Here is a 16,101-nt window from a genome sequence, read left to right on the forward strand (position 1 = left end):
CTTTTGAAGGGGACATATCATGTCATGCTTGTGCACATATACATCTGGGTATTTGGAGTGCCTACCAACCCACAAACTAATATAAGACATCCCAGTCAGTTTTTTGTGGGCTGCCTAGAGCTGACAACATGGGATTTAACAAGCCATTCAGATTTGGCTCCCATTCCTATGTCACTTGCAGGCTGAGACTATACTGGCCCCCATCTGAGTATCTCCACCCACAGCTTGAGAACTATACCCAGGCTCCCAGTGCTCAGCCCCTCCGCTGATTTTGTCCAGTGGCCACTCACGGTATTGCAACTAAAAATCCCCCTGCAACCCAGAAAGGATTTCCTCATTGGCCAGCATTGTAAGAGAGCCTGAGGCATTGTGGGAGAAACTACTGCGCATAGTCAGTGGTCACATATCACAGAAGTAAACCCGGAAACCTTTTTGGCGGATGCACGACTGAGCAACTCTCATAGAAGTGAATGGGGCTCCATCATTGACATTGCATTCAGGTCTTATCAGGGCTCCAGACTAACTTTTTTCACTAGGAGCACAGTGGCCCCCAAATGAAAATTTTAGGGGCACAACCAGAAAATGTATGGGTACACACCGTAAATCAACTAATTAAACTACTAATTTCCACTGTATTACTAATAAAATAATATAATATTAATAATAGATGCAGGAATTACAATGTGCTGTTTCAAATTCAGTGTCACTTTTGAAGATGCAACATAGAAGGTAAACTGACAGCCCCATAGCTCTCATGACAGTAAAAAAAATATATATATGTATATATATTTTTTATTATTGTATTTGTATTTTATTTTTATCATGACCATTTTTAATTGCTCTTTAATGTTTCAGGTAAAGCACTTTGAATTGCCTTGTTGCGGAAAGGTGATATATAGAGTAATAATAATAATTATAATATATTATATAATTATTATATATATTATTATATAATATTATATAATAATATAATAATAAAGTTGCCATGCCTTACAACCTCAGCCTGTCAGTCAATCACCAGGGCATAGAAACCACTGTTGTGCCTGCGCGTCTCTGAGGAAGTGTAATGTCAACAGCACCGCGACCGTTTTCGGTTCGCCATTAATATATCGCAGCAAACGCTGTCTGCGTGAAGTTATGAAAAACTGTAACCTCACTTGAAACCACTTTATCGGCATTTCCGTGACTCACTGTGACTTCAACAAAACTGCAGAGCCGACATAGTTTGCATCGTCTGCAGCTCTGCGTGTGTGCGAGTGTGTGTGTTTGTGTCAGAGCTCCACTCTCTGTCAATTTTCAGAGAGGACAGATAAGCTTGCGCTCTCTCAGGTACCGAAATGTCAACGTTTAACGTGTAAAAAAAAGGGGGCAAATTTACTGGTCGCACATGCGCGACTGGATGTAAAATTCAGTCGCACACTCTCAAATTTTGGTCGCAAAACGCGACCATTTGGTCGCAGTCTGGAGCCCTGCCAGTGTTGGGAAGGATACTTTCAAAACGTATTACGTTACAGAATACAGAATACATGCCCACAAATGTAATTTGTAACGTATTCCGTTACGTTACTCAATCTGAGTAACGTATTCTGAATACTTGGATTACTTCAGGATTACTTCCACATTGAATTGCGTTTTATAAGTGTAGGAATGCAGCTATCACATCCAGCTTACTAAACAGGCCTATTATGGTGGTTTCTTTTTATTCCAACTAGCTGAATGTGTACCTGAACAAGCAGATAGATTATTGTATTGGTAGTCCCGAACTGCATACTACAAAAATCTAACCGCAGTCTTGCTACCACGAGCTAATTTTAGCTAACGTTAGCTAGCATGTCAAACGGGGCTGTCAGTCTTTAAACGGCTCTGGAGCTAGTAAATCAGCACGTAGGAGAACGTAAAGTCGCACGTCAACGTTAAAATAGCAAGGTGACCAGTAAAACTACAGCAGACGACTACCCTTGGCTAATTAAAAAAATAGTATACTTTAAGATGCTTCTTCAGGTTGGAGGTGGAGTAATTTGGACGCTGAAAGGAGGTTGGTTGCTGGCAAGCACAGGTTGCACTACACAGTTATATTTCATTCTCCCTGTTCGTTCTTTAATGTGAAATGCTGTTTGGATTTCCAAGATAGAAACTTATTCCTGCCCTGGCTCTGTCGTGCCAGTTCCGACTCCATTGTTACTGATCACGCAAATAGCTAATTTTTTCCGATTTCATATTGGGGCTTCTGGAAAATGCATAGAGTTGCCTTAATTTATTCTGAGTGAATAAACTCGTGAAACAGAGAAGTATCGTCATGTAATCCATTGATTTCAACTATGTAACTGTATTCTAAATACCAACTATTTAAACTGTAACTGTAACGGAATACAGTTACTCATAATTTGTATTCTGAATACGTAACGACGTTACATGTATTCCGTTACTCCCCAACACTGAGCCCTGCTTATAATACATCATGACTGTACCTTTGCAAAGGTGTGTCACATTTTTCTCTCAAGCCAATCACAGCAGACTGGGTTTCTTGAGGGCGGTGGGGGGGGGGCTTAAAGAGACGGGTGCTAAAACAGAGTGAATGCAGTTATATTCAGACAGACAATATGAGAAAACAAAGTGTTTTTTGAACATTAAAGCATGTTCTCTGATAAGCTGATAGGGCACAATATTATCATTAATTTGGAGTCGTGTTTCTGTCCACCTGATTAATGTAAGTCTTGATTGACTCTCCTTTTTACCTTTTGGTCTCCACACTCCTGACGGAAATATCTGGCTCTTTAGCTGCTAAACCACCGACTATGTTAGGCAGGTAGGTGCTAACTTTGTCCATGCAACCAGAGCCCAAATGAAATAATACCAACATGTAGCATTATACATAAAAATAAAATAAGAAAAATAAATCACTGTTTAAATGTCATGTGACATGTCAGTAGAGCATCTGGCATCTATCAAATTGGGTTACTTGAGGTCTCTGTCTAAATGAAAAGCCTACGTTGTAGATGTTTTTCTTGATGTAAATATTATTGGAATTTAATTAATTATTATATATTTGTGTTTTGTTCAAAAAATGAACTATGAAGCTTGAACAGATATGAAAGAATAATACAGTACACTAGATACCATTGCATTTCCAAGTAAATAACTGTGACCTTAGAAGCGACTTTTTTTTTTTTTCAGGGTTGAGGCATTTAATGGCTGTTTTGATATGCAGCATCAGGACATACTGTATGTTTATGTGTTTGTACAGTGTGTGTGTGTGTGTGTGCACTCAGGAATGTGTGTGGGAGTGTAAAGAGAAAGAAAAACAGCCAGCGCGGGATAGACACTGTAGCACACATCGCTTCTCGCTGTAGGGATTCATCTATGCATCTATATTTCTTGGTATCTATATTCAGGTTACTTATATCTACATACATCAGGAAAGACTCTGTAGTGACTCATAAATTGTCCATCCAGTAAATAACAGTAAATCTCAGCATGCCTTGCCAACATTGATGAGCAGTAAATGGGATGAGCAGCATTACGAGAAGATAAATCCCTACATCTGAAGGATTATGGTTATTTTGACAAATGCAAGGCGCTTTTCAAATAGAAATGTAATTTCATGGTGAATATTAAAGTCAGTAAAAGATGATCTTTTTGGAGTTCTAACACATGCTGTATTACAATGTACTACTTTCAGTTTTCCATTCTGATGGGTGTTATTTTTTTTCTCTCCTGATTGCTGGAATTGTATAGACAGTGTGCAAAATATACAGTACCATGGCTTTGGCTTTCGGGGGTGCTCAAAGAGAGGACTAATTGTGACTCTTGTTGCAAAGAAACATTCATAGCTGCAAGCATGTAGGCCTATTTGCTTTATGTCAGCACATCTGATACATAGGGCTGGGTATCGCCACTGATTTCCTAAAACCGATTCAATTCATGATTCGATTTTTTTTCCGATTTGATTTGATACGTTATGGATTCAATCAGGGATATTTCAGGTACGATACCAATTTTGCTTGGAAATGAAAGAGATTCTCAGAGAACTAACGCTGTAAATTTAACAAGGAACCCTCTTTAGTAATGGTGCACTATTAAAAATATTAATGTTGATGTTAAGACTTGATCCCAAAGCAGCTACATAGAGACAGAAAAGGTGCTTTCTTTAGTGCATAGAGACGCTATACCTAAAGCAATACATCTGCAAAAACGGCCATGCCAGTTTTTCCCTCGCCAAAATATAGCCTAACTTTGGAACGATATTTAGCATCACATGGGTTCCCTAGATCAGACTGATCTTGGTCAACTGGAGGTTCTCCCGCCCCCCCTCCCCACACACACACAACCGTTGGATTAAAGAGGTGCTCGACAATTTGGAGCTTGAGAAGCTCAGATATTCTCTGAATGGGTCTATCGCAACATTCCTAGAGACTTGGAAACCTTTCCTAGATCTCGTTGACTCCCTCAGCTTATCTCCTGACTTGGAGGACTGAGCTCCTTCTGGACCACTCCACTTGACGCCAGCTTTTTTCTCTTTGTTTCATCTCCTCTCTTCCTGTATCTCTTTTAATTTGTCTACTTTTTTCACTTTTATCTTTTGATGTTGTGTGCCCTTATTGGTGTGTGTTTGTCAGCGTGCATGGGTCTGTGTTGTGTGTCCCCGTCTGTTTTGGACCTGAACTGGGTTGGTTGAAAGAATGACATGCATGCTGGTATCAATCTATCTAAAGAGTGATAAATCACCCTAGTACATGAATCATACCTCGTACTAGCCTCATTTTACGCATGATCCATGATAAAGATACAGAAAATAGAAATGCATTGCAAAAAATAGCATACTGTCAATATTTTATAGACCCCACCAAAATTCCACAAATCATGTCTTCAGGTGAGCTCATGTCTTATTACTGTAAGAGGACCAAGCCGCCCCCTGTAGTTCGCACCCTGCTTATAGGGAGGATGCTAATGGTCTGCTGTCTGTAAGGTTTATTCATTATTGTGGTTTTTTTTGCAATTCATCCTGTCTTTTTTGTGAATATTTCTAACATTCATAATAATGAACATGTACAATACACACTATCTGATTGTGTATTTCCCCTACAGTACAATATGCCCTGCTTGATTAAGTTTACTTGCTATCAGGTTCATGTCTGTGTCACTCACCCTGAAATTGTTTTTTAATTTATCCATGCTAAGCAACAATCAGGAACGTGGGTCTTGTGGCTATTAGCATGCCATTCAGCATCCATGTGAGTGTCGCCTAATAGACAGCAATGATAATAGAGGCTTGTCTGTGCTCTCTCGCCGCAGTGTTGACCACTGAGTGAATTATCCAGCTGACAGAGAGCAGCAGCACAGCTCGCCCTGTTAATATGCCAATGAGAGCTCATGGCTCCCGTGCCAGTCTGAGGCATGCTGGCATGGTGCAGCTGCCTATCACCTAATTGGGAATCATTTAGCTGCAGCTTGACCTACATTCAGAGCAGTGCAAAGGGGGACCACCTATGTGAATGTTTTTATTAGCAATCCAAAGCTAATAGCTTGGGAATTAGAATGAATTGCTGTGTGAAAAGAGTTTCTATCATTGTCCTCTTCATGTGCAGTAAAGTGCTTTAGAGTGGGTCAGAGGAGGGCTTTAGTGAAAAACTACACTGCCTTTTGTTATAAAACATTTCATTTACCAGCAAGATGTTGGCTAACATTGGGAGTTTCTGAAATTAGGGCTTTGCATAGAGTCAGGCCACTGCTTCTATTTTCAGTTTGACATTTTGGGAAATATTATTTAGATGAGAAGATTGCTACCACTGTCATGTCTGTACAATAAATATGAAGCAGCCAGCTAGCTTAGCTTAGCATAAAGACTGGAAACATGGAGAAGAGATAGAAATTAGATAGAATGCAGGTTTGATGCACTCCTGCATTGGCTTCCCTTTTTCACATCTGGAAGCTTTGTCCATTATTTTTACAGTCTCTGAGATAACTTCCTGCATAGTTTTGCACTGCCAGACCTTCCTCCACAGCGCTGTGGAGGAGGGTCTGGCTAGCCCACACAGCATCCAGGGATGGGAGAAAAACGTGCTCTGGTTTATTGGTATTTCTTAAACCAATGACAAACATCTTGGGCAGCGCTAAGCACCGGACGCAGCCCCGTTGCCACTGCAAATTAGCCTCGGGAAGGAACTTGTTCTGGTGGAACATGTGTACGTTCAAAAGTTGTTTTAGTCGTACAACAGATAACTCTGGATTTACCCTGCAGAGATCTGAGGATCAGTTTACCACAGTCCTCATAAAATTCCAACACAAACTAAACGGAAGGTAATGGATATCCGGCTGAAAAGAGTGACATCCAGCACAATTTCCGGCGGCACTGGAGCAAGTGGAACTTTGTGGAAATAGACTACTTCCTGCATATATGTACTTATGTAAACCCAAACCATGATCTTTTCCTAACCATGTAGTTTTGACGCCTGAACCTAACCAAGTCGTTTTGGTGCCTAAATGCAACCCAACTGTAACAATTTTGAGGATGTGTCATAGGCTAGTAATCTCTAATCTGTAAAGTATCTGTAAGTGTTTACAGTCTTCGTGCTAAGCTAAATATGAAGCTAGCTAGCCAGCAGCAGATGGACAGTATAGCTTCACATTTAGCTTCATATTTAATGTACAGACATGAGAGTGGTATTTATCTCATTGTCTAACGGAAAAAAGGAAATAAGCAAATATTCCTAAATGTCAACCATTCTTCTTGATATTTTTACATTGATCTCTGTGTAGTAAGCTCTATCAGAACAGCTAGACGATGTGTGTGCTACACAGAAATGTTTTAACCACGCACTGCAGTCTTGGGCAGAACTGGTAGTGAATAATTTGTCATATTGCCTGGGGTGAGGGTTTCAGTGCTTATGTTTTGCTGAGGCTCAAAATTGTCTGAAAACCAACTCTCATGTCTCCTGTGATTTCTGTCTCTGCATCAGGCCAACTGTCTTTTATTTTTCCAACCTTCCAAATTTCCCCCTATATTTCATGTTTTTGTCATTTATATTTTATCATTTTTATTTTGGCTAACAATTACATTCATCCTCTTTTCTTTTTTAAATAACTTTTTGTGTTATCAACACCCAAAGAGCTAAACTGAAATAAACTATAAATAAAAAAGAGCCTGACTGTTTATGTTAATAGCTGGTACTACTTGAAGCCTAAAACAATTCCCAGACCAATTGAGAAGATATTTTCTTAACACTTCAAACTCTAGAGGTTTCGAGTGATAAACAATGAGTCATTCTAGCTGAGAGGAAGAAGTGTATCATCAAATTGAAATAGGATGTGTTAGCCTCAAATATAAATGTATTACACAGTATACACATACAATACATCAGCTGGAACAGAAGTGTAGTTTCCACATGTTGCAGCCTTTGTACGGGACACTTAAATTCACTTCAGGGTAAACCGGTTGAGCTGTAGTTTAAACCGTTAACATAAAGTGAGGACAAGATCGGGCTGATGCCAGATGCCTGCTTTATTACCTTGGCCAGTAGCCACTGACTCACTGAATAATGACTTACACTTGTCAAGAGGAAACAAGGCTATTCTTAGATAGCTATTGTAATCAAGAGATCTGAATTCATTTTATATTTATCCGCTTGTGTCTAGATTGAAAAGGACTTCCTGAGTCATTAAAGTTGAGGAAAGATTAGTGATCATGCCTCAGGCAAAATCCGACTGTATGCAGCGTTCAACCCTAAGCCGCTCTGTTGGCAGCTATCCAAGCTATGCTAGCCAATGACTCACCTCTCTAAGAGCTCCAACCAGAACAGCCAACGTTTCCTCAATATTCCTGATTAAACCTGAATGCCCACTCAGCTCAGTTGGCCAAAAAGGCTTTTATTCTTTTCTTCTATGCTAGGACGTGAAACTGAGCCTGTTTTAGTTTACTGCTTCAGAAATGCAGATATTTAAACTTAATCTCACCCATGGACAAATGGGAAAAGGCCGCATCTGCTCAGTGTGAGTGGAACACGTTTAAAATGCAAGAGAGTGTTTTGTTGACCTGGGAGACTTACAGTACTGCCAAGCTATAAAACATTGATTCCAATTTAATGACTCTCAACTTCATTGAGACTTCATCACACTGGCATTGAGTTAATTGACTTTGTTTTGACATTTTGTATTTAAGAAATTAGTGGGCCTCCTTGTCCAGGGAGACTGACACTGAGTTGAAAAGCTGTTTGAAATCTTTTACAAAAACGCTGGAGAGGGTGTGATAATTGGTCGGCTAATTGGAAGAAATGAGGATGTGGTTGAAATCCAAAAGGTGACCTTTTGGTTACTAGACAGCAGTTTTTCTAATAACTACAACAACTTACTACCACAAATATACAAACAGGCACTTTAGTCAGCCTGTATGTGCTGCGTCAGTCCTCATCAATTTTTTCGCTTTAGACTAACTGAAATATCTCAACCACTATTGGATTGATTGCAAGAAAATTTGGTTCAGATATTAATGGGTGAATTCTTCTGACTTTTCTTCAAACACCACCATAAATTTCACATTTGTGGTTTTGAGTGAAATATCTTACCGTACCATTGGATGGATTGCCATGAAATTTAATATATCAAGACGAATTGTTATCACTTTGGTGATCCCCTGACTTTTTCCTTTACTGCCAACATCAGGTCAAAACCTTTAATTGTCCAATATGTTTACGACCAAATACCTACAGAGCTGATGACGTTCCCATCAGCGTCAGCTCTGCTTTGTGTTTATTGCTAATTAATGTTAGCATGCAAACACGCTAAACTAAGACGATGAACACGGTAAACATTATACCTGCTAAACATTAGCATGTTAGCATTGTCATTATGAGCATGTTAGCATGCTAGCATTAGCATTTAACTCAAAGCTAGATGGCATGGCATCCGGAAAAACGCTGCGGTGACCAATCAAATACATCCTCATACCTAAACGACAGAATAGGTCGATTTCCAATGACTTCCAAAACGACATATGTGACAGTTGTATTCACTGCCACAATGGCATGGTTTTAAACATGTGACCGTTCTAGTAACGCCATTTTAAACACGTAGTTAATGTTGTGAAATGGAACTAGTAAAGTTTAGACAGCAAAAATACTTAGAGTTATGTAATCATCAGGAATTGGCTTGAAATTAGTCACGTAAGACTACTAAAATGAGGAGGTAACTACATCACAGGCTAAGGTTCAAGTCAAGTAAGGTCAAGTAATTTCAAAAATGAACATTGACTTTTGGTTTTACACGGCAAACGATGCCTGGTCTCCTGAGTCAGTCCTGTGTTTGTTTGACCTATCCACCACCCCAATTGGTCTCCTTGTGGAATTTGTTGCTCTTATACTTTGTCACCTCACTTCTTTGTTTGCTGCCACGATAATTATTATGTCCGCAAGAGGTCGCCGCATAACAGCAAACATATATATGAGTATTTATGAGCTGCTTGCACAATCAACCTATACGGTCGTTTTTTTAGGTTGCGTGCATTTTCTTTTAGTTGCATGCTGTGTTTTATTTGCGTGTGTTTTCTTTTAGTTGCGTGCTGTTTAATTTGCGTGCGTTTTCTATTAGTTGCGTGTTGTGTTTTATTTGCATGCGTTTTCTATTAGTTGCGTGCTGTGTTTTATTTGCGTGCGTTTTCTTTTAGTTGCGTGCTGTGTTTTATTTGCGTGCGTTTTCTTTTAGTTGCGTGCTGTGTTTTATTTGCGTGCGTTTTCTTTTAGTTGCGTGCTGTGGCCTCTCAGGGCCACCGTAATTATGGCATCTGGTAAGCCTTCAAATACACAGTTTGTACCCAAACTGGACTTTCTGGGTCAAATTTCATTGTCTCACCGGTAGCTGAAGCAACACGCCTCTATCTGTTTTAACATTGTTCATTCTGAACGCCTGTATATTGTTGTTAAATATAATATAGGAGAGCTCTCTAAAATATACAGCAGAGCAGAGGACATTCAACAAATGTCATTAGAACGATTCATACTGTGTGAAATCCTGGTTTCCATCATTTGGCGTTTCACCTCTCACTACTTCAACCCATTCTTAATGACGAGTGTTGAAGATTCACAAACTCAGTGATGTTTCTGTGTCATTTCAACTCTGTAGTGTCAGTAGAACACATTCATATAATGAATTTTATATGAAGTGTGGCTTTAGAGGGCTGATCTGGAGCAAGTCATATGGGCTCAAATGTTTCAGTTTTCAGTTATACTATAACATTTAAGAGAGAAAAGTTCCATATATACCACCCTCGGCTGTCAATGAAAAAATACTGAGGAGAGCCGTACTAAACAATTACAGTAAAGAAATAGAAATTATAGTTTATTCCATGGTAAGCTGCTCCATATTAATAAAAAAAAGTGACTGCAACTTAGTGAATTGCAGAGTAAGAGTGCACTTTATGTAAGCTACAGTAGGTGACAGTTCAAGCAAAGTGCTGGAAAAGGCAATACCTGACTAAAGTGTTTGTGGAGGTGGCAATAGAAAAAGGTCATCATACAGTGAGGTTTTTTTTTTTAACAAACTTGCTAGGAGGGATAGTTTATCTCTCTCTCAATGTGCTTTTTGATTGGTAGCATACAAATATAGGTTAGACAAACATTAGACAACATTTGCATATATGCTATTTTGGGAATGAGTTTTCAGTGCATCCACTTCTTGCTTAAAGATGTCAAAACATTACAGCACAAAGTCCAAGCCGAGGCATTACCACGCGTGTTGCATCACACTATCGGGCGATTCCAGGATTTTTTAACTGAGTTAGCACAGAGGCAACCAATAATCAGTCAGGGGGAGCCCAGGGGATTTTATCAGAATACAGCCTAGAAAATCTGCTTAGAAATATAGTAAATATTGGATAGGATAGAACAACAAAATGTAATTTTCCTAAATAAAAATCACAGTCATAATTAATTTTACTTATTTTCAACAAATTGTTAATCCCAATAGGCCTATAATACACATGGGCTCTTAAGGCTAGTCAAGTGATAGTCATCATGGCAAACATTAATGTCATGTGACAAGGGCTGGGAAGTTTTTTTTTCTTCACAGAACCGTATAAAAATAAGGTGCAATACGCTTACAATAAACTTCCCTCAAACTTCAACACAGAAAATCTTGCTGTACACAGTTTTCAGATAATAGGTATCAGAACAGAAATAAAGTGCAATACAGAATTATTACAGCAACAAGTGCTCTGCAGTTCAATATGTTCTACTTCTAAACTGGCCTCAACATTTCAACAAAGTATACAGTTGCCATACAATATGTGTTTATATATATCCATTTACCAAATGGAAAGGCAGCGATTGGCAGGACAGGCAGCAAATTGACAGAACTCTGATCTGAATTTATCAGATTGACAGCACTCTAGCCCAATGGATTGGGGGGGCACCAGGGGGGGTGCAATGACATTTCAGAAGGGGGAGGGGGGGCCCCCTCTAGACCCACCCCTGCACACTCTACCGCCATCACACTATACCTCCTGGCCGAGCAGAAAAATGAGTTTGAAATTGGCACAATTTGGATCCTCTGCCGTATCATTGGTAAATGTTATTGTAAATGTGATAGAAAATGTATTTTTCTTTTTTGAGTCTAAAAAGATCTTTCAAACAGCAAATTGCAAACAAAGACAAAAACTTTGACACTGATGCATTTGCTAAATATAATGATAAAAATGAGCAGCTAGTTGTGTCAGGTTCTCTGAGAAGGTGTACATGAATCTGCACACTGATGGTATAAGCAGAGATATACTGTATAATGTTTGACGCACAGGAGAAATAACCTGGCACAACAAACAGGCAGTCACTCTCAAAGTTTAGAATTTCAGTTGTTAATTATTTCACAATCTCGTATGACTATTATGAACAACACAAATCCTTCAAAAACCCTAAATTCTATTTCAGTCCCAAACAAAGGCTATATGATTCCTCATAACTGTTTAAGAGGTCATAAGCTTTCTATTTGATGCCGTCTGGACTATTCGTCCTGTGTTTATAGTGAGGAGACCTATATAATAATAGCGCCATACCTTTTTTAAAAGGTGTATTTATTTTTGTATTGACAGGTTCTTTGGAGGGAAGGCAAAAAAAGCCTTTTATTTTCTCAGTAACTGCAGCTCAGTTCAATTTATGGCACCTTTGGATTTCAGCTGGGATAAACTGGCAATGTTGAAAACATGGCAAGAGATGTTGAAGAGACCAAGGTTGCAAGTGCTCTGCCAACTGCTGTACACAGAGAGAGAGAGAGAGAGAGAGAGAGAGAGAGAGAGAGAGAGAGAGAGAGAGAGAGAGAGGAGAGAGAGAGAGAGAGAGAGAGAGAGAGAGAGAGGGCTATTGGTTCAACCAGTCAACAAACCAAATTTATATTGACCGCACTTACAGTTTTGACTCTTTCAATTGAAATAATTGGAGAAAACAAGTCCACAAGTTCCCCTTGATAGTTTGTACAGAGAACTCCCAGATTCGTACTTTGAACTGCGTGGTGCGAGAGACTTGATTGTGATATATGATCTCAACGCTAGATGGGAGAAGTTCCTACACATTGGACCTTTAAGGCTTCTGAAGCAGTGTGCAAAGTTCAGCTGGTGAATTAGACAATAGAGTGTTTTTAACTAATCTTCCTGTTAAAGCAGAGAGCAAACAGAGCAATATCTTAGGAAAACATAACCTTTTAATGAGCTGTGATTTTAAATTCAAGGCTCTCTGAATGGTCAAACTGGACATGGTGAAACTTGACCTAACCATAAACAGAGAAAACAGAAATCTTAAAGCCATTTCTGCATGAAATCAGCTTTTTTGATTCAACATAATAATCTAATCCAACATATTTTCCAATTATATTATAGTGATTTTTCAAGCAGGAACTTGTGTTGTTGATGTTCATTAAGTTGAACATGCAGTGTTTGAAAATGGGAATACTTCATTGCTTAGAATAAGATGCATGTATAATAAAATGCAGAATACACTGCTGTTCAGAAGTTTGGAATTGCCTGCCACAAAAGCTTGATTGGCTAAAGTCAGATGGCTGGATGAGAGGACTGCTCTATATTTTTGAATGGTCTTCGGTGCTTTTAGGTTGTAGAATCCTTTACAAATAGATGTTATTTTATATAAAGGGTTTGCAAAAAAGTCATGTTCTGTTTATGGTGAACAGTACACTGTAAAATGGTTCAACCAGACTGGCAACTGAAAGGGCAGAAAGAGACAAAGATCCCTCAGTGAGTTCAATCAGAATACAAGAAACCAGCAGTCGCTGGATAAAGAAACTGGAAGATTATCAAAATGTGTTCAGATTTAAATAGGAACAGACAGTGTCAAGTGCATAATAATGCCTATGTCACAATGGAAATAGTAGGTTGGTCTGGGGTTACCACTATTATATAATATACTACTAATATAACAGGTGATTCCAAACTTCTGAACGGCAGTGTATATCTCTATGTGGCGGTGAACATAGTGCATGTAAGTGATGCATTGTCTGACATACTGTAATGTAGATGTTTCTATACACTGTATTATGTTGCTTTGTGCATTTCAAGATATATGAGTGCATTCATATTTTGTGTGCAAGCAATAATAGGCATTATGATATTAATATCAGGCCATGATGCAGCATTTTTCCATTTAATTGACAAAATTCAGAACACACTAACACGGAAAACTAAGAGGGGTCTTTGAATCAGCAAAGTGCTTGTAATGTAATAAGCACTCTCTTCTAAATGGAGTCTTGACTCCATTTAAAAGAGGGCAAAAAATATGTGTGCACTCTTGCTTAAGGCTTTCATCTTGCATATAAATCACTCTAGCTGAAAGTGGGTGTTTGAGCACCACAGATTTCAGGTCTTGGGGCACGCACTGTATCAGCAGCCAAGGCTGCATTAATGACAGCGATGTGCCACGACTTCATGATGTAAATTAAGCCAATTCCAAATATTCCGAGAGCGGATAAGAATGTTGAAATGAAGGCTTTTTTGGCTGATTTAGAAAACTTACGCATGGTTCTCTTTTTTCTCTCCCTTCCCTTCCCTATCCTTTTTTCTGTCTAGATAAGGCGGCAGCTGAGTGCTCTGACGTTGTACAGGTGTGAGCAGTCGGTTCTGGATTACTGCCATGCCCACCTGTCGCTGCACCTCAACGTGGGCATGGAGCCCCCAACTCAGGCACTGGGAGGTCCCAGGCAAGCCAAGTACCACCCCAGCCTCATGGTTCCTCTCCCCTCCGAGCCTGCGCTGCCTTGCCCCCAGACCCACTCCCTCCACCAGTGAGCTGTGCCCACTGTGAGGCTCTGTGTTCAAACTACTGTACTGTATGTCTGCTGCACAGAATCATGGTACCGATGAAACACAAGGCTGCGTGGGAGGGAACTGGGACTGGTAAAGAAGCAAAGGAGACAATTAATCTACTGCAGAGCATCTTGGACCCAGGGTAATGAAAATGAAAATCTTTCTCAGTGAAAATAAAAGGGTGCAGCAGTATTGATTAGTGAGCTTCTGACCGACCTGACCCGCGATGTCCTCAATAGGCAAAGGAGGCTGAGCAGCAGCATTGCTTTCCACATTCTGCTCTGCCTCTTAAGGTGTATTAAGGCTAATAAATTAATGATTTGTTAATCTTATTAAAACATTTCCTCGACTGATCCTTATCCGGGCACCCCTCCACTGCGTCAGGTAAGGTAATCAAATGCAAAATGCTATTAACAGAGCAGGGGAACAGCATGATGAGCAATTGAGTAGCAGAACAAATGAAAGCTCAGCCAAGCTCAAAGGTTTTCTGCTGCTTTTTTCTGATCACCCTGTCAGTCAGAGGTCTCTCTCTAACTCACGTCCCCGTGGCGCTTCTCATCTCGAGAGATGAGCCACCCAAATGAAATTACCCAGGATGAGGGAAACAAGTCAGAAAACAACAGACAGTGATTGTCATATAAAATGTACAGCCTACACATCTTGCCGGCAGTAAGTATAATTTACATGGTGACTTTTGATTTCCTAAATGATTTAGGATGTATAATTAATTTAATCAAGCTGAGAAATAAACAGATGAAAAATAAACACCAGATCTCGGTGCATTGGGATGTTCGGATATTTACTTTTTACCATCCATTTAAATCACTCTAGTTAATGGTTTTTGTTTTGGAAATGTGTTCTTTGACCAATTATCTGATTGTGCACTCATATATCTACATGTGTGTGCTTTTTACAAGATGTTACATCATAATATATGGTAAATAAACTGTGGTAAATGACCAGTCACATTGTCATTCATCAAGATGACTGGTATCAACCCAACCAACTGTTCGCTGTATTTAAACAGCAGCATATGTGGTTAAGACTGAAGAGCACAGCGCTGATGGCAAGACTGCTAAAAAATCATATGTGTCTGGTTTTTGCCTTAGTGATCAAGACCCTGATGGTATCTTTTTTTTCCTCCTGTGACCTGTGTGTGACCGTTATCTGACGTAATACAGTATACTCCACTCTCTGAACTCCCCTAATGGACTTCCATGTTGCTTCAAGGAAAAGAAAAAACTTTTGTACAAAACAATATCCAATAAAGGTCCTGGGTATTAATAGACGACAGCTACATGTGCTTCACACACAAATAGTGTGCCATGAAACTGGTGAAAGCTAAATGTATTATTAGTATTTAATTGGCACATTTGTCAGCTGGGAATTGACCATTAGTTAAACCAGCCCCCTGAATAGCAATTGTCCAGTCATAGTTAGGCAACCGTAAAAAAGGTGCACCAGGCCTGTCAAGCTTTGTTGTTGTGCGTGGTGCTGTAACACCGGGAACACACCGATCGTGCCTGATCGCACACCTGACTGTTCATACCCTTCTCTTCTCCACGCTACAGAACATCTCTCTCTCTCTCTCTCTCTCTCTCTCTACATATGTGTGTGTGTGTGTGTGTGTGTGTGTGTGTTGTGCCTGATCTCGTGTCTTGCTGTAGACACATGGCTGAGAAGTCAAGACAGCCAAAATCCCCCTAAACCTGGGTGTTTTATTTTGAAATTTGTTTTATTTTCTAAAGTATCCGGCTGCACTGTAGCTTTCCTGTATGTGATTAAACGATCGCTGCAGCACATGCAAAATGAGT

At 39.6% G+C, this 16,101-nt stretch overlaps 1 protein-coding gene across 2 annotated transcripts in view; it reads left to right on the plus strand.

The window, feature by feature from the left end:
* Positions 1-15,052, plus strand: part of LOC120561412 (leucine-rich repeat transmembrane neuronal protein 4) — a 69,193-nt gene extending 54,141 nt beyond the window's left edge. The window contains exon 3 of one of the 2 annotated variants that reach the window (XM_039804521.1): positions 14,051-15,052. In XM_039804521.1, the coding sequence (XP_039660455.1) occupies positions 14,051-14,269 (219 nt within the window). In that variant the 3' untranslated portion in view covers positions 14,270-15,052. The remainder of the gene's footprint in view (positions 1-14,050) is intronic. The other variant, XM_039804522.1, reaches the window with a different exon arrangement.
* Positions 15,053-16,101: the final 1,049 nt, after the last annotated feature.

Source organism: Perca fluviatilis, chromosome 6 (genome assembly GCF_010015445.1).
Source record: "Perca fluviatilis chromosome 6, GENO_Pfluv_1.0, whole genome shotgun sequence".
NCBI lineage: Eukaryota > Metazoa > Chordata > Actinopteri > Perciformes > Percidae > Perca > Perca fluviatilis.